This window comes from Cibotium barometz, chromosome 2 (genome assembly GCF_041138505.1).
Source record: "Cibotium barometz isolate CiBa-2024 chromosome 2, ASM4113850v1, whole genome shotgun sequence".
In the NCBI taxonomy this organism is placed as follows: Eukaryota; Viridiplantae; Streptophyta; class Polypodiopsida; order Cyatheales; family Cibotiaceae; genus Cibotium; species Cibotium barometz.
Genome location: NC_141047.1, coordinates 13,032,254 through 13,051,053, shown reverse-complemented (window position 1 = coordinate 13,051,053; position 18,800 = coordinate 13,032,254). Strand labels below are relative to the sequence as shown.

The window sequence follows — 18,800 nt, the reverse complement described above, 5'->3', positions numbered from 1 at the left end:
CAAGTACTAAACATTTCTGTCGGGCACAATGATGGCACGTCACAAAACATAAATCCCGGTCTTTTATGGAGTGACAGTCCCATAGGTAAGACACAGATCCAGGCACGAGCCTCCCTATGGAGTGACAATCCCATAGGCAAGACATGGCACAAATACTGGCTCTTCCATGGCGTGATAATCCCATGGATAGAACACAGTCCAGGTCATACACGGGTGGCACCAGTCTAGCTCCCGTCCATACGACACCATCCTACTAACACACGGGTGGCACCAGTCTGGCTCCCGTCCATGTTATGCAAAAATACTCGCCCCTTCACATGAGACACCGGCCTGGCCTCAAGTGAACGAGACACAAATCTGGAGATGGACCAAATGGTCGGCCAATTGGTGACACTAGCACTACCAGAAGAGCTACTGATCATATTAGCAAAGCTCCCATCCCTCTAGAAATACGAGCCCATGCCACAAGACTATTGATCATATCAACAAAGCCCAAACACTAGACATCTTGAGGGTGATTCACCAGTCAAATTGGTGTCCAAATGCATAGAAAGGTCTAGTGAGAATCCATCTTTGCATTCATTTAAGGATACCTTGTTGTTCAGGGAGCCAAATGGTGACACTAGGCATACCATCTATTATGAGTACTTGATTAAATGGAAGGGATGCTCTGAGATCGGGCTACATGGAGTCAGTGCGTAGTCTAAAGAGTGGCTTCCCCGAATTCATCGCTAAGGACATCAATGGTTCTTGAGGAGGGAAGTATGTTATGTCCCAAGGCTAATCAAGCTTAAGACCTTCAAGTTAGGTCAACCATAGCCTAGGATTAGAGGTATCTTAAGTGGGAGTTAGTAGCCTTTATGACACAAGTGCTATACTTGGCTCCTAGTTTACAGGAGGCCTTATAAGTGACTTTATGAATCAGTTTGAGAGAGCTCCTCAGACCTGGACTCGAGGCCTTGAGATTGAAAGAGTGCACAGAGCGGAAGCAGAGTGGCACTAGAATGTGCTGAACAGAGAGTGCAAGAGAGAGAGAGATATGGAGAAAACTATGCTGAATATACTGAAGCAAAACAGTCCCAAGCAAGAGACACTACAAGTCTCATAAGTGAGGGAGTAAAATATGTACAAGACTGAATGAATGATGAGAGGCCAACCCCACCTATTTATAGGTGAGGAGGGCTGGCCGACTAGAGCTCAATAAGCTGGCCGACTGGAGCAGAGGAGCTGGCCAACTGGTAAAATACCAAAAGGGCCGGGAAAAATCCCAGAAAAATATGGAAAAAAGGGATGGCCAGCCCACAATCAAGGGCCATACAAATGGGACCAAAAGGACACCAAAAATGGGCAAAAACTGGGGATGAATGTGCTAACACCCCCTCTCAGTACCAGATACTGAACATAACTCCGAGAAGCCGAAGAAGTCGTCCTCTGTCAAAGACAAAAGAAAGCAGCAACAACAGGTACCAAGAAAGCTCCACAGCAACTCAGCTACAAAAGTAACAGAACAAGCTGCCAGGTACACTGTTCTTCTAGAAGAGAACAACCATGTAGGTTGCGTCGTGCTGCTCCAAATATCGGTGCCAAACCCAAATATAAACACAGAGTCATAGGAATCCCTAGAAGCCTGTAGCTCCAAGAAGATAATACCCTCAAAAGAAATAGAGTCCATCTCCTCCAACTCTGTACCAAGAGTAGCCAAATGTTGTATAATATCACCCTCCTCGAAGGTCGGCATCGCCAAATGTAAGAACTCAACTGCCCCCTCTGAAAACTGATGTCGGGACTCCACAGGCCCAACCAAATCCAAATCCCAATCCTTCAATCCCTAGAAGTACCACTGTGCCCCAGGCACGGTCACGGACACACCTGACCACAATCCAAAATCCTCACACAGATTAAGGAAAACAGGAACATCCATAGTAGTGGTAACTGAAGTAGTAGTAGCCTCCTCAATAGCATCACATAGCGTAGAAGCAGGCTCCTCCATAGAAGGCAAAGGGACCGGCAACACATCCTGGTCACTGGTTGTCGAAGAAAGAGTCATACGCGAAGCAATAGGAGAAAAATCCCCCTCAGAAGCTCTGAGCAAAGACAGCCCACTATCTTCCTCAAAAACATTAACGATATATCATCCTGGCAAGGAGAAGTATGCACAGAAACTGAAGGCAGGGCAACAGGAGAAACAAACTCCTCAGATGCAGTGAGCAAAATTGGCCCACTATCCTTCGCTGCAAGAACATCTCCAAAAGAAGTATACATAAGATCACTGGCTGCATAGCACCCAGAAGCAGAAAGCATCTGCCGATCGCTGGCATCACCATACAGGTCACAAAGCAATTGCCACACATAGAAGGTAGAAGCATCATCAGGAGCATAAATGAAGTGTCGAAGAACCGAATCCTGACAATTCAGGAGGAGAAAGCCATAGATCTGTCCGTCAGTCTACCTCCACCGACACACATCCTCTGCAGAGGCAAGGTCCAGCAAGCACCGATTCTTGTATGAGAGAAACTCCATCAAACCATACTCCCTGAGAATAGAAGTAACCTGCAACTTCCATGACTGAAAGTTACCACCATCCAACTTGTCTGCCTCATCAAGGAAATAACAAGAGAGTGGTACAAGAGCCAAATCTGAAGCTGTCATCATTGATCCAATCGATAGGACCAACCCTCATAAAATAAAACTGTCCAAATCAAAAAACACTGATATAGGGTCTTTCCTCCCACCAAAACGCAGCCCTAAGAGGCTGGACAGCACCCGAGAATATGCTGTAAGAGGGTGTAAGAGGGAAAGGCAACAACAAGGACAGTAGCTTGGGCTCTCCTCAAGAAAACGCACAATCTCTGAAGAAGAAGTGTCCTCCATAGGTACCAAGAGTGCCACCAAAGCTTGCAACACCAAAGACCCCCTCTGCAAAGGAGCAAACCCACGGGAGAGGAAAAACGCAGCAAAGGAAGCTGCTGTCCTGAAGAAAACAGGCCGCCTATGTCCCAAACTCCACGTGGAATAGAAGAAAACTGATCAAACAATACCAGAAGGCTGTGTTGATGAAACCACACTGAAGGGCGCAGAAACCAGCAGGTTCAGTCCAGAAAACGCAGCAAAGGAAGCTGCAGATCTGAGAGAAAAATGCAGAGGCAAAGTGACCAGGTTCAGTCCAGAAAACGCGGCATGACAGAGCTGCAGATCTGAAGGAAAAACGCAGGGTGCTGAAAACAGTGCTGAATCTGGGGCAGCAAAGAGGTTGCTAAACCGGGAGCGATGATACCATGAAAGAGTGCACAGAGCGGTAGCAGAGTAGCACTAGAATGTGCTGAACAGAGAGTGCAAGAGAGAGAGAGATGGAGAAAACTATGCTGAATATAGTGAGGCAAAACAGTCCCAAGCAAGAGACACTACAAGTCTCATAAGTGAGGGAGCAAAATATGTACAAGACTGAATGAATGATGAGAGGCCAGCCCCACCTATTTATAGGTGAGGAGGGCTGGCCGACTAGAGCTCAATAAGCTAGCCGACTGGAGCAGAGGAGCTGGCTGACTGGTAAAATACCAAAAGGGCTGGGAAAAATCCCAGAAAAATATGGAAAAAAGGGGTGGCCAGCCCACAATCAAGGGCCATACAAATGGGACCAAAAGGACACCAGAAATGGGCAGAAACTGGGGATGAATGTGCTAAGAGAGACTACCCCGATAGGTGTGTACTAGTGGTATGGGACGCCAGGGCCTTTGTACTTGGAGCCATGTCTCGGATGCTACTATCCCCCTGTGATCAGGGTTGAGCCTGAACAGCTCTATGGTTGGGCGGTGAGCTAGATGCCAATGTCTATGCTTGTTTTCCTTTTTGTTTACGCTTAATCGCAGGTTCTGTTAGCATGGGGGCTTTACAGAGCTCAAAGATCTCCTCATTCATCAAGGCACAGCCTCACTTGTTGTTAGACTTCCCATGCATGGCAATGATGGACACTCAGTGGTTGATTACATTACTACAATTAATTCTCTACACCATCCTCTGATGCTGAGAGTAGCTAAGTCCCACATATGCTTTGTCATGACATTTTCTGTTCCACTCTATTGCCTGCACCTTTTTCCTTGCAGAAAAACATTAAAGATATGATGAGAAGTCCAGAACAATCACCAGAATGGTATAAAGGTTTATGAATTATGAGGATGTACAATATACTTTCATGTGTTGTGTTACTAGATAAAGCATTCAAGGCTTCATCATATTCACACCACAAAGGGGCATGATATTTGTCAAGAAAGGGCTGCTTAACTGTCTACTTTTCCATGCTAGCTGAGAGTTTCTCATAGGTTGTGCACCCACTCTCAAAAAACGACTGTATAATGTGTGATAAAACCACTCTCTTACAAGACAGTAAGTATGTGCTTCAACAATAAAAGAAACAGCATGAAATTGGTGAGAAAAACAACAGAATCACCTCAGCAAGCCACTTGTGAGAGTCACTAAAATCTAATACAAACGCGTAACTTTGTATCAAGCAAGGCCATAGTGTCTCTTAAAATGAATGTTGAGGCAAATAACAACAGAACTACCTTGGCAATCACAAGCAAGCCACTTGTGCCTTTGTCCAGCCTGTGGACAATACCTGGTCTCACTGCAAGAGGCAGTCCTCTACTTGGAGAAAAACTCCCTGTTTGTACAGTATTTGATCCTTCAACTTCATCAACATCATCTTCCTCAATTTCATCATCAAATATTTCATCACCAAAGTGCTTTGATGAATTGCATGTCACTGGAAGGTCGCAATGATGCACAAGAGCATTAACTAGTGTGCCATTCCAATTGCCTGGAGCAGGATGTGTTACCTAGAGGCAGTAGCATATTAACAATGTCAGCCACTTACATACTTACTAGATAAAATCGATCTAGAAACGGTATCCTTTAATTCCTTCAAGCAACTTTTGGAAATGAGATATTCATTTAAAGGTGAAGCAAGTAAGCAAACACACAAACTCGGAAAGAAAATTACTACTAGTCTTCATTAGAGCACTTCCACATTTCCAAAACTTTCCACTCCTTCAGTGTAGAAACAAAAGAAAAAGCTTCTAGCCTGTGAAACCTTCGAAATGTTTCTAGGCTGAAATGTTTTGATACCCAGGCACAACCTTTCTGCAAAATCGTTTTGCCAAATTCTGTTTTCCCTCTTTTGTATGTTTGCTTCAGATTCCTCTTCCGTGTGTGTTCCACCCAAAATGTGTCCAAACTTTTACCCACCGACTCTTCTCTTGTTGCCTCTGTTTCTCCTCCTCCTGCCTTGCTGCAGCCAACTGCCATCTCCTTCTTCTTCCAATTCTTCTCATTTTCTCCTTAACTTCATCCTCCTCCTCCCACTTCTTCTCATTTTCTCCTCTTCTTTTCCTTCTTACTCTTTCTCCTCAACTTCATCCTCTTTCTAATCACCATAGTTGTTCCTCTTCTTTTTCCTTTCTTTCTCTTCCTTTTATCTCTTTCCTACAATCATTTGCATTGCAAATTTGCAATCTTTTCGAAGCAGCCCCTTACTTCCAACCTGGCTGGCCGCTACAAATGTTCCATGTGGAAATTGAAGATCATAAACATGGAAACAAAAATACCAAAAGAAAATGGGCCCACATACTATGTGGGTCCTAGATGTACAATAAGTAATGAGCCCGCTATAACCAGTGGTGCTCATTATGTGTATCCTCCTCTGTGATTGTGTGTACATGGAGGCGATATCCACTCCTTGAGGTGGAGCCACTGTACGTCTATGAAGAATGTCTTGAATCTGGAGCTGACAGGAAGAGGGTCTGGATCTTGGAGGATGGGGGCCTCTGACTCTCTGAAGGGTCTATGCCTGATCCCGGATATTACTTCATGTGTGCAGGGCACTAGCAGGTTCTGAGTCCAGGGGCCTATCTCGTGGCAGGCGTGGGTGTCCTGTCCATGGTCTCTCAATCCCATCGGGTGTCAGCTGTGCTGAGAATCTGTCTCAGCCACCTGGTGGGGTCTACAGATGTGTGATGGATGACTGAGTGGTATCCTGCTGATCGTGACGCCCTGTGCAAAGCCTCAATGAGGCCTCTTGGTGATAGCACAACTCTAGTAAATTGAGTCCCGAGCATCTCTGATCCCTGCAGTGCACTGTGCATCACCCTCATGAGGGGACCAAATCCCTGCATGAAGAGACAGGGGAACCTCCCCCATATCTCATAATACACCAGGCATCTAAACAAGCAGTGCTTCTTGGTCTCAACTGTGAGGATTATGTTGTTAATCCTTCATATTGTGTACTAATTACTACTTAAATACTTAACTTAGAACAAGAACCTTCAGGGGAACACTTGAGAGAAGATTGAATTGACTTGTTGTGGAATCAAACTCATCCAAGTCCATCCACTTTCACAAGAAATTCTGTAGTCAACTTTCTTCTTGTTTCTTTCTGTCGTACGTCAAGAATTACTTCTGGAACAAGGATAATATGGTCATCTTCAATTTCTGGTACATATGAAGATAAGTCTGGAACAGGCGAATCTCCTTGAACATACTGTTTGAGCCAAGAAATGTGAAAAGTCGGATGAATCTTTCCCCATGAAGGTGGAAGTTCCAACTTGTAACTGACAACGGAATTTTTCTTAAGAATCTTGAAAGGCCCATAGAAGCGAGGTCGCAACTTTGAAAAACCTGACTTCATTGTTTTGTAGCGGTGAGGTGCCACATATAACAAGACCAAATCTCCTTCTTGGAAATCTGCATGTCGACGATGCTTGTTGGCCTGTTTTTGATATTTTTGTTGCACATGTACCAATTTATCTCGAACTTGCACAAGCACATCTTGCATCTCCTGAACCAACTGATCTGCCAACGCCACTTTGTGTTGTAAAACAAAGTTTGTAGGCACAAGAGGAGTATGCCCATATGCTGCTTGAAATGGAGTTAATCCAATTGCTAAATGATGGGAATTATTATAAGCAAATTCTACGAGTAGCAAATAATCTTCCCATGATGCCAAACGGAATTGAATGTAATGTCGAATCATTTCTTCCAAAATTTGATTGACTCTTTCAGTCTGTCCATCTGTTTGAGGATGATAGGCTGAACTGAACAACAAATTCGTGCCAAGAGATTTGAACAAAGACGTCCAAAAATGTCCAGTGAACTTTGGATCTCTGTCAGAGATGATGGTCTTTGGCAAACCATGCAATTTGAAGACATGTTGCACGAACAACGACGCCACATCTGGGGCTGAAGCAGCTTTCTTGCAAGGAATGAAATGCGCCATTTTGGAAAATCGATCAACCACCACAAGAATCTAAGCATTGCCTTTGGATGAACGAGGCAACGTGGTGATAAAATCCATACTGATACTTTCCCATCTCTCATTGGGAACTGGCAATGGTTGAAGTAACCCTTGAGGAAGTTGTCGAGAGGCTTTCATTATCTGACATGAATGACAAGCTTTGACAAATTTGATAACATCTTGCTGCATCTGAGGCCAGAAGTATGTAGCAGACAAAAGCCGATATGTCTTGTTGATACCAGGGTGAGCAGCATAAGGAACTTCATGATGCTCTTGAATAAGAATCTTCCGCAATGAAGTATTGTGAGGCACACAAATGCGATCAGAAAAGAACAGCAACTCATCCATGATAATGTAGGCTGCAAACATGTTCATTTCTGCAGGACTGGGATTAGAAGATTTGAGAGCACGGAACGCATCTCCAAAATCTCTATCCGTCAAATACTCATTTTTGAAACAAGCAGGGATTTCCATTTGCACATCTGTGATGGCAAAATTAATGGCTCGAGGCATGCGGCTTAAAGCATCTGCAACCACATTTTGAAGACCAAGAACATACTGAATAATCATGTGGAAAAAAGTATAGGAATTCTCATAAGGGATGTGATGGAACTAAGTGAAAATGTACGTCAGAGATTGATGATCTGTACGTACAACTGAATCTGCTCCAAGAAGATAATGTCTCCAAGTTCGATAAGCATGCACGATTGCCAAAAACTCCTTATCATAGACAGGATACCTGCTTTGAATGGCTGAAAACTTCCTGCTGTCAAAAGCAATGACACGATCATTCTGCATCAAAACTCCACCAGAAGCACGATATCTGAGACATCTGTCATTACATCAAAGGGCTGAGTGGGATCTGCAATGGCCAAGACCGGGGTTGTCGTCAAGGCATGCTTGAGATCATTGAAGGATTGCTCAGCTTCCGAAGACCACTGAAGTTTGTCCAACTTTGTCAATTCTGTCAAAGGGGCAGCAATCTCTGAAAATCTATGCACCTTGTTGTGATAAAAGTTAGCAAGTCCCAAGAAAGATCGAACATCTGAAATGGTGAGAGGCAAAGGCCAATCCACAATCGCCTGAATCTTCTTAGGATCTACTGCAATCCCATTAGCAGAAATGATGTGACCAAGATATTCCACATGGTTCTTGAAAAATTCGCTCTTCTTTTTGTTGATGTACAGCACATTGGTGCGTAGTACTTCAAAGACAATCTGTAAATGTTCTTTGTGATCGACCATAGATCGGCTAAAGACCAGAATATCATCGAGATAAACGATCACAAACTTGTCCAAGTACGGCCCAAAAATTTCATTCATCAGGGTCATGAAAGTGGCCGGGGCATTGGTTAACCCAAAAGGTATGACCAAGAATTCATAATGGCCATATTTTGTCCGAAAGGCTGTCTTATATTCATCACCATTACGGATACGAATTTGATGATAGCCGGACTTCAAATCAATCTCGGAAAACACCTTAGCACCAAGCAGTTGGTCGAACAACTCATCAATGCGAGGCAAAGGGAATTTGTTCTTGATTGTCAGCTTGTTGAGAGCACGGTAATCAATGCAAAGCCGCATTGATCCATCCTTCTTTTTGACAAGCAAAACTGGGGCTCCGAAGGAACTTTTGCTGGGACGGATGTGACCTTTGTCCAGCAACTCCTGCAATTGCTTTTGTATCTCCTGAGATTCAGAGTAAGAAACACGGTATGGAGCTCGGGTTGGAGGAGGTTGACTTGGGATAAGATCAATCGGGTGATCCACAGGACTACGAGGAGGCAATGTCATCGGAAGATCATTCAGAAACAAATCCTGAAAAGGCCTGAAGAAGGGTTGCTCCAAGTAAGCAGTTGTTGATGACGAGGCTTGAGACTGCTCACTAGTTTCTGCTTCAATCTCCCGTAACATGACCAGGGATGTTGTACAGTCACGTTTGCGGACGAGGCGTTTGACTTGCAGGGCAGAAACAACAGTGATGGGTTTGGCACTGAAAAGGCCATGAAGTTCCAGCTCTCGACCATCATGATATAACTGGATTGAATGAGAACGAAAGCTGATCGCCGGATCATATCGATATAGCCAAGATTGTCCCAATATCATGTCATAACGTGACAACGGCATCGCTGAAAAATTAAGGTGACCTTGGTAATCTTGAATCTCGAACTGGAGCTGCTGCACCTTTTTGTTACAATTAAGGAAGGAACCATCAGCAAGCTCGACTTGAAAAGCATCCACAAAATGTCGGGTCTGTAGGCGAAGCTTGTGAACCAAAGAAGTGCCCACAAAATTAGTGGAACAGCCACTGTCCCACCAGCACATTGATGGGATGGTCGCCAATGAAACCCAGAAGACTAAGGACCTGCTTGGAAAGGAACAGGGTTGGTACTTTGGCCATTAAGCATCAAGGTACTAACAAACTCAGAAACGCGAACAGAACAAGCCATCTGTTTGTTCTTGTCTTTCACAGGAGGCTGGTCATGATCAGCATGGTGGCAACTGTCCACCTGAGAATTGCGCCGAGTGTTGGAGGGTTTAGGACGCTGAGGACATTCATACCACTGGTGATCGCCAGAACAAATTGTGCAGAGGCCTGGGCGACTAGGTTGGGATGAAGTGGCAGTTGATGAAGAGGTTTGCTGTCCTGAAGAGGTTTCTCGCTTGAAGTTGCGCCGATCATTGCTGCGACGGTCTTGTCGAGACCGATCTCGGTTTTTGCTGCTAGAGGATTCGGTCTGAGAGGATCCTGCATTTGACGCGGGAGCTTGCCCGAAAAAGCGCGGCCGGAAGGACTGTTGTCCAGAATATGGTCGCTGAGAGTTGGGTTGTCCAGAATTGGGAAGCTGGGTTTGGCTAGTCCCATTGGATCGATTCCGCTGGTAGGAACGGGCGCCAGAGGAAAAGTTCCTGGGAGGACGCCGATAATCACTAATGCGCTCGACATACGAGATTGCTTCATCCAGGGTGGCAGGATTGTACTTATGGACTTCGTCTTGGATCGTGGGTTCAAGCCCGTCAATGAAGCTGTGAAGCTGGTCAGAGGGGCTGAGTGTCTCTATCTCGAGAGCCAGTTTTTGAAACTCTGAGATGTACGTGGCCACGGAGCCAGTTTGACTCAGGCGGCGGAGAGAAGACCTGGCATGGAAATTCGCATTTGCAGGCTCAAAAGCCTTGCGAAGAGCACACCGAAATTTTCCCACGTTGGAGTAGACTTGCCATCTGAAATCCTGCGTCGCCACCAAAGGAAGGCGGTATCTTTCAAGAGGGTACTGGCCAATGCCACCTTTTTATTTTCGGGCAATTCGGTATTTAAGAAATAAACCTCCATCTTGTACAGCCAGTGATCGATTAACCGCTTATCGCGACGGCCATTGTAGGGCTCAGGTAACTTGATATCCATCTTTCGTGTTTGTGTTGTGGTCATTAATTTATACAAAAGTTTGAGTTCAACATTGTCTACCTCGGCAGTCGGATCGGGAGGAGTTAAGGGATCGTCCTACTGGCCCATCGAGGATGATGATGATGATGTTGGAGAACGCGAACGACGCGCTCGCTGTGACTTCCTGGATCCCTCGCGTTGATGTTGGTGCCGTTGTTGCATGTCCTCCATTTGTGATCTCATTGATGCCATATCGTCGAAAAGGGCCTTTTGCAAGTCCTCCATCTGTTGTTGAAGAGTGGTCATCTGCAAGGCCTCCATCTGAGGATCAACAGGTGGCATGTTGTCGTGCGAAGTCGACATCTGGAGAACTCAGAGAGAGTACTGAGGGGAAGCAGAAAAGGTCCACCCGAAATGTAGGATGGAAGAAACAGCTGCTGGAGAGGTAGTAACAGGATCCTCGTACTCGAAGCCGGGGTCTTCCACTTCCTCGGGATCGTCCTCGGAGGTTACTGCGTCTGCTTCCACTTCTTCGTTTGGTTCCGCCAAAGAACTGGGCACCGGAGATAATGGAGTATAGTCGGGGACGAAGATCTCGCAGTAGAATGTCACAAGAGGGCGCGTGGAGGAGATATTGCGGAGGCCATCCACACTGCACTCTCGAAGCAAGTGTGCCAACTGCGGGTACCGTGACAGAAAATACTCGAAATGAGTAAGATGCAGTGGCTCGCAGGTGAGGAAAATAGTCCAAATCGCCCAAGTGTCGGGTTCGGTTACATCATGCGGGCTGCTGACATGTATGCGGTACACCTGAGAGGCCGGGGATGCTGGGATAGGAGAGGCCGGAAGACTTGGAATCCACCCAGCATCGGCAGGAAGTGGCACTGATTCCGGAGTGGGGGCACGAGGAGGGCTGTGTTCGGGAAGAAGAGCCTCGGGGATCTCGTCGATGTAATTCAGGTAAGAGATGTGCATGTCGGGTTCCTCCGGAAAGTTGTCCATGAAGCATGCCCGTAGAGGGCGAGAGCGCGCAGATTATGTGGTGTGGGCAAAGCCAAGAGAACCCACGAATAGCCAGGAGGGTGGTCGCCAAATCGCTGGGAAGAGAAAGGCGAATATGAATAAGGCGGCATCCTGACAGCCGGGAGGGGGGCGGGTGGTGGTTGCCGAATCGCCAAGGGGTGGCGGTTCACACCAGCGCACGCCCGTTGGGTTTTTTTTTTTTTTTTTGAAGAGAGACCCACGTGGCAATGCACGTATTTATTTTTTTTGTATTGTTGTTGAAGGTGCCAAGGTGACGCGTCGCCGAGACTGGAAGGGGTGCGCCGCTTCGAAGGCCTGGATCGCTTGCCGACGGGAGGGTGCGCTGCTTCGAAGGGTGCTGTTTGGCGGCGAGGGCTCAGGACCGGCAAAGGACCGCCAGCTGCGCCCAGCAAGCAAGGGCTCACGCTGGCAGCGAACGAGGCGAGAAGAGGGGGGAATTCCATATTCGGCAGCGAGAGGGGCAATTCCCGCCATGTTGCGAACGCCTAACACCACCGGTCAGCAGGGAGGGAGGATAGTCCGGATATTCAGCAAGGATTCTCTCTCTGCAATACACACGATGCGTGTGTATGGGTGTGAAACCTTTTTGGTTTTGTTTACATCACTTTGAGCAAGGATTTACGCCAAGTCCACCATCGCTCTGCTTCTTCCATACAACACCGAGAAGAGGGGTGGATGAGGGAGTGCCGCGGAGAGGGTGAGGGCTTCACAACCCACGGGTAGGAAAAAAATTTGCTCTGATACCACTGTGGGGATTATGTTGTTAATCCTTCATATTGTGTACTAATTACTACTTAAATGCTTAACTTAGAACAAGAACCTTCAGGAGAACACTTGAGAGAAGATTGAATTGACTTGTTGTATTAAACTGAGTACAATAGGTCTCTTATATAGGAGATGAAGAGACACATTTGAAGAGGCATGTCCTTTGACGAAAGGACATGACCTTAGACGAAAGGATACAACTTTAGGCTAAGGGATGTGTCTATTCGATGTAGAGGCACAACCATTCATCAAGAGATACAACCATTCGTTGAAGGGATGTGGCTATTCGATGAAGAGGTACATCCTTTGGCGAAGAGCCGCAACCAATCGAGAGTAGGGGTTCCCTTGGCTGGTTACTCTTTGCATCTGCAACAGGAATCAGCAATGAAGAGAGTATCTGATATATACATACGTCACAATCGTGACATCAACCTCCCCTGTTCTGCATAATTGTGGTATACCTCTGCTCTTGCGGTCTCCATCCCTAAGGCCGTGAGAAGATACCCTCCCTTGACCAATGGAAATCCTCATTCTGCATGGGACATGTGTCTGTATGGATACCCCGGTTTCTCAATAAAACGGTACTCTGACTCTCTAGAAGTGATCCTTGTAGAACTGAAGCTTTGTACGGAGCTCCGTTCAGGACAGCCATGTCCGACTTGTGTGGAGGGAAGTGAGGTCAAAGCGGATGATACAGTTGATCTCTTGCTGAGAGAGATTTAATAGAGGTGCATCTAGGCTATATTCAAATGGAGAGAGGTGATCCATATGGAGGACATGAGAGAGAAAGAAAGAAAGAAGAAAGAAAGATATACTAAGCGTCTATTAAAGAGAGAGAGAGAGAGAGAGAGAGAGAGAGAGAGAGAGAGAGAGCCTGTCGGCTCTATCCAAGGTGGCTCTTGGGAGTAGTGATGACATGACTACTGGCTGTATATGTCATTTGGTCTAATCATCATTAATTAGGCTTCCGCATAGTTAGCATGTCACCAATTGGCCGACCATTTGGTCCATCTCCAGATTTTGTGTCTCGTTCACTTGAGGCGAGGCCAGTGTCTCATGTGAAGAGGCCAGTATTTTGCTGACATGGACGGGAGCCAGACTGGTGCCACCCGTGTGTTAGCAGGATGGTGTCGTATGGACGGGAGCCAGACTAGTGCCACCCGTGTATGACCTGGACTGTGTTCGACCCATGGGATTGTCACGCCATGGAAGAGCCAGTATTCGTGCCGTGTTTTGCCTATGGGACTGTCACACCACAGGGAGACTCGTGCCTGGAACTGTGTCTTACCTATGGGACTGTCACTCCATAGGAAGACCAGGTTTTTATGTTTTTATGTCGTGCCAGTTTTGTGCCGACAGATATTTTGTACTTGTTCCATGAACGGGAGATATGTCCATGTTACTATTTGCACATGCACACATATTTTGCATGTTTGAAATTGTTTTCACATGACATGTATTTTTGTGTTTGCCTGCTTGACGTGTTACTTACTGAGCGGGGACGCCTGCCAGTGAGTCGTGAAGTCTGCTCTGTATTCTGACGAGTTTTGGTGCATGTGAATAGGTGGTAAGTATGTCGCACATGTTGTTTTTAATATTTTATTCCTAAACTTTTGTTTTATAAGGTTAAGTGTTCACATTCATTTAAAAGTGGGCACCCCCTTTGGGCACCCACTTAGGGGCCAAGGTGGGGAGCCCCACTTAAGTGAGTGTGGGGGTGGGCATAGTTACCTACCCACACTAGTCACCCACATGCAAGCGTGGAAATCACTAAGGTTTAACATGAACCGCTTCCAGCTTCTTTCGTAAAAACAAAGACGGCGACCACCTCCTACGTTTGCTTTTCCCAGGCGGCTGGCTGCCCTATCGACTGCATCACCAGGCGGCTGCAGCCAGGCAATTACTGTTCCTCAGGTTGCGCCTCCTCATCCTCCTCTCCTGCAGGCGGCTGCTTCACCTCCCATACAGGCGACTGCACCTATTCTGCAGGCGGCTGCTTGTACTCCCCACAGGCGGCTGCAGCCAAGTATCCCTTCTCCATACAAGGTGGCTGCACTTGCTCTCCAGCAGGCTGCCCCTTTTCTCTAGCTGGCAGCTGTGTGTGTGCCCACTCTTTTCATAACAGGCTGCTCCTCCACGCCATCTTCTTCCCACGCTGCAGCCAGGTATCTTCTCCTTGCAAGTGGGTACTCCTCCTTTCACAGCAGGCGGCAGTGGTCTTTTGCGGTGGTACTTGTCTGGATGGTTCATCACGAGGCGACTGCTACTTCAACAAGCTGTTATCTCTCCTAAGGCTACCTCTCTTTTCCCTACTTTGAAAGAGGTTGCACATTTTCTCTACTGGCGACTACAAGAGGAACATCTCCTGGGTGGCTACATCTTCTACACAAATACCATGGGTATTGGTTCTCTATCAGCCATCCACAAGTAAGTGAATTTCAGATTTAAGTAAAGTATTTTGTGTTTAAATCTGGTAAGGGATTCCCGACTCCTTATACCGCCAACACCCGTTCGGTGCCGGGTTGTGCAAGCTCTATTGGAGAACCTCGGTCCAAAGGTGCTGAGATCGGGAGAGCCGGGCGTTAATACGAGAGCGCCTATTTGTGCGTGGTCTCGGAACACCAGTGAGGCGCTCTCCGCGGAGTCCAGTGAAAGCACAGGACTGTCAGAATATGCAGCGGAAATGATAACCAAACTTGGGTAGACAAGAGCAAGTAGACTGCAGAAAATAATCAGCACAAGAAACACAGAGAGATAGGTGTGTAAACTCTTCTCTATACACAAGATCCCGGAAAAAACTGAATGAGAAAGTGGTGGGGGCTGAGGGGCTATATATACATCTCCTAGAGGGCAGTCGGCCAGCAGCAAGAGTGCCCACGACTGGAGAAAATAATCCCACGACTGAATAAATGCAGTCGGCCAGCATTCTGATGCCCATGACTGATCAAAACCAGTCAGCCAGCAGCCCTGAAGCCCACGACTGATGAAGATCCAGTCGGCCAGCAATGGGGTGCTCCTGGCATCATCTGGCAGCCCTCCCACCACTAGGAAAAATGGGAAAAAATAGGGAAAAAATACGGGGAGTGTGGAAAAATGATATACGAGCGGGCACACCCACAACAGAGGCCCTGGTGTATACAAATAGACAGGAGATGACTTCTAACACCCCCTCTCAGCTCCTGGCTGTGAAACTAACCCAAGGGAGCTGGAGTGCCGCCTGAGCGTTGCCTGAGGTAGAGACTTCGTGAAGAGGTCCGCCGCATTGTCCTCCGTCGAACAATAAAGTAGCAAGATGTCACCAGCCAAGATCTTCTCACGTACAAAGTGATACTGTATCTCTATATGCTTGGTCCGGGCATGGAAAACCGGGTTCCGAGCAATAGCTATACAACTCTGGTTATCGCACTGGATGACTGTGGGCTCCCTCTGTGGAAACCCAATCTCGCCTAGCAGCCTCCGCAGGCATACAACCTCACAAGCAGCACCACAAGCAGCCCGATACTCTGCCTCTGTCGAAGAAAGGGCAATAGTTGGCTGCCTCTTGCTGCTCCAGGAAACTGCTCCTGAGCCGAGGGTAAAACTGTATCCTGAAGTAGATCTCCTCGTGTCTAGATCTCCTCCCCAATCTGAGTCACTCCAACCTTGGAGCTTGACTCCATTCCCTCCTGTGTAAAAGAGTCCCAGATCCTTCGTACTCTGCAGATACCGCAAGATCCGCAATCCTGCGTCCCAATGAGTCTTCAATGGCCTCTGCATAAAAGAGCTCAACAGCCCCACGGAGAAGCTCAAGTCCAATCTGGTGTTCAGCAACCAGATCAATGAACCAACCAACTTCCGGTACTGCGAGGCATCAACTGGCTCACAAGGATCTGTAACAGTTAACTTTGTGTTCGGGTCCATCGGCGAAGTAATAGGCTTGCAGTTCTCCATCCCAAAGGCCTCAAGCAACTCATGAACATACCGCTGCTAAGAGACGAAAAACCCCCTCTGGGTCTGCCAGATCTCCAATCCTAAGAAGAAGTGGAGTAAGCCTAAGTCGGTCATCTCAAACTCCTTTGACAAGGCAGCCTTCGTCACTCCAATGTGCTCCACATGACCGCCGGTGAGAATGAGATCATCCACATAAAGGATGATAAGTGTGACCATGCCGCGTTCCCGAAAGAGATACAGGTTCGGATCTGCAACCGATCTCTGAAATCCAGTCCGAATAAAGAAGGAATCAATCTTCTGATTCCAAGCCCTGGGAGCTTGCTTAAGACCATACAAGGCCTTACGTAACCTGTAAACCATCCCTTCCGATCCTGGAACAATAAAGCCTGGAGGCTGCTCAACGTACACCTCCTCCTGCAGGTCACCATTAAGGAACGCAGATTTTACATCCATCTGGTACACGGGCCACCTCTGAGAAGAAGCAAGGGCAAGAACGGTCTGAATCGTGGTCATCCGCGCTGTCGGTGCAAAGGTATCCTCGTAGTCGATGCCTGGCCGCTAAGCATAACCCTTAGCCACAAGCCTGGCTTTGTGTTTGTCCACCGACCCATCAGACGCGTACTTGGTCTTAAAGACCCATTTGACACCAATGACTGACCGCTTCGACGGCCTCGGTACCAACTCCCAAGTGTTGTTCTTCTCGATGGCATCAAGTTCCACCTGCATGGCTTTCCTCCAAGTATCCTGTGAAAGGGCTTCCTTTACGGAAGTGGGCTCTTTGTCCCGCATGATACGAGCCGTGACACTTGACTCCCGAAGGGTGTCTACCAACCACCTAGGTACTCGAACAGATCGTGGAGCCTCCTGTGGTCGCAGGGGCTCAACTCCAGCTGCGGGCTCAACCTCCTGTGATGACTGAGGTGGATCAACTCGAGTAGTAGACTGGGAATCATCATCAGACTCCTCTGGATCTCCAAGAAGTGGCGGCTCCTCGACAGTGGATGCGGGAACATGCTCGTCAAAGACCACATCCCGGCTGACAACAATCTCGTTCCTCTCTGGATCATACAACCTGTATCCCTTGGAAAGAGAGTTATACCCCACAAATACCAGCTTGCGGGACTTGGAGTCAAGCTTCCCCCTCTACTTCTTCGGAATATGTACATACGCGTCACTCCCAAAGACACGGAAGTGCGAGACATCGGGTTTCCTGTCAAAATATGCCTCAAATGGAGTCATATGGGGTACAGAAGTCGTCGGAGAGCGGTTAATGGTATGGACAGCCGTTGCCACAGTCTCACCCCAAAGTGGACGAGGAAGATCACGATGCTCCAGCATGGTCCTCACCATCTCCACCACAGTCTTGTTCTTACGTTCAACAACTCCATTCTCCGAAGGCGATCCGGTATTGGCCAATTCCCTTTTGATGCCATGATCTGCACAAAACTGGAAAAATACAGTCGAGGAGAATTCACCTCCTTTGTCAGCCCTGAGAGTCTTGACCTGAAATCCAGACTCTTTCTCCACCATCACGTGCCAATCCTTGAACCGAGCAAAAGCCTGGTCCTTCTCGGAAAGAAAGTAGACCCACGTGAATCTGGTACAATCATCAACAAGCAGCATGAAGTAGAGAGATCCTCCCAAGGATGGTATCTGCTGTGGTCCACACAAGTCAGTGTGAATCAACTCCAATGGTTTCGAAGCCCGCCTGGAAGCCTGCTTCGGAAAGGATTCCCTGTGCTGCTTACCACGTATGCAAGAACTGCAACGTCCTTGCCTATTACCAACATCTGGCAAGCCAACCACCATCTGGTCCCGGAAGGCGCGCCGCAAAGCATCCACATTTAAGTGGCCAAAACGAAAGTGCCACAAATCTCCGACCTGAGAGCCTGTCAATGAGGAGAGTGCAGAGAGCTTGTAGATGCCATTCTCCACACCGCCTTTCCAAACAACTTTGCCTGTCTCACGGTCCCTTAGAGCAACTGAATGCTCCTCAAATTCCACCCGAAAGCCAGTCTTGCATACCTCATGCACTGACAGAAGATGAAAACCCAGAGCAGGGACATAAAGAACACGGGAAGCATGCTTGCCGTCGGGAATAATCTCCATCCGGCCCTCACTATGTATCGGAATAGTTGGCCATCACGTTACTTTCCCACTTGCCTGGTCAGTATTCTGCTTTCTATTCCTCGTTGATCACGAGTGGCAGGCTCAGCACCATTACTTGGGAGGAGCTTGTGCCAATGGTCTTGGACCAGGAGGAACGTTTCACGAACCCTCCTCACAGCGGAGTTTCAGAGGCCTTAACTGGCCAACGGTCGAAAGGCCGCAATACCAACAAGGGCAAAGGGAAGGCTTCACCGGAGAAGTCTTCTAAGAAGAAGCCTGATCCAGA

The 18,800-nt window shown here is 47.4% G+C and overlaps 1 protein-coding gene across 4 annotated transcripts in view; it reads right to left on the bottom strand.

Annotated features, from left to right (window-relative positions):
- Positions 1-18,800, bottom strand: part of LOC147640662 (Pseudouridine synthase family protein) — a 55,212-nt gene that overhangs the window by 16,369 nt on the left and 20,043 nt on the right. For 3 of the 4 annotated variants that reach the window (XM_086813959.1, XM_086813950.1, XM_086813941.1), the window contains exon 3: positions 4,560-4,832. The exons of the other annotated variant lie outside the window; for it this stretch is intronic. In XM_086813959.1, coding sequence (XP_086670085.1) covers positions 4,560-4,832 — 273 coding nt within the window. The remainder of the gene's footprint in view (positions 1-4,559; positions 4,833-18,800) is intronic. 4 annotated transcript variants of the gene reach the window in all.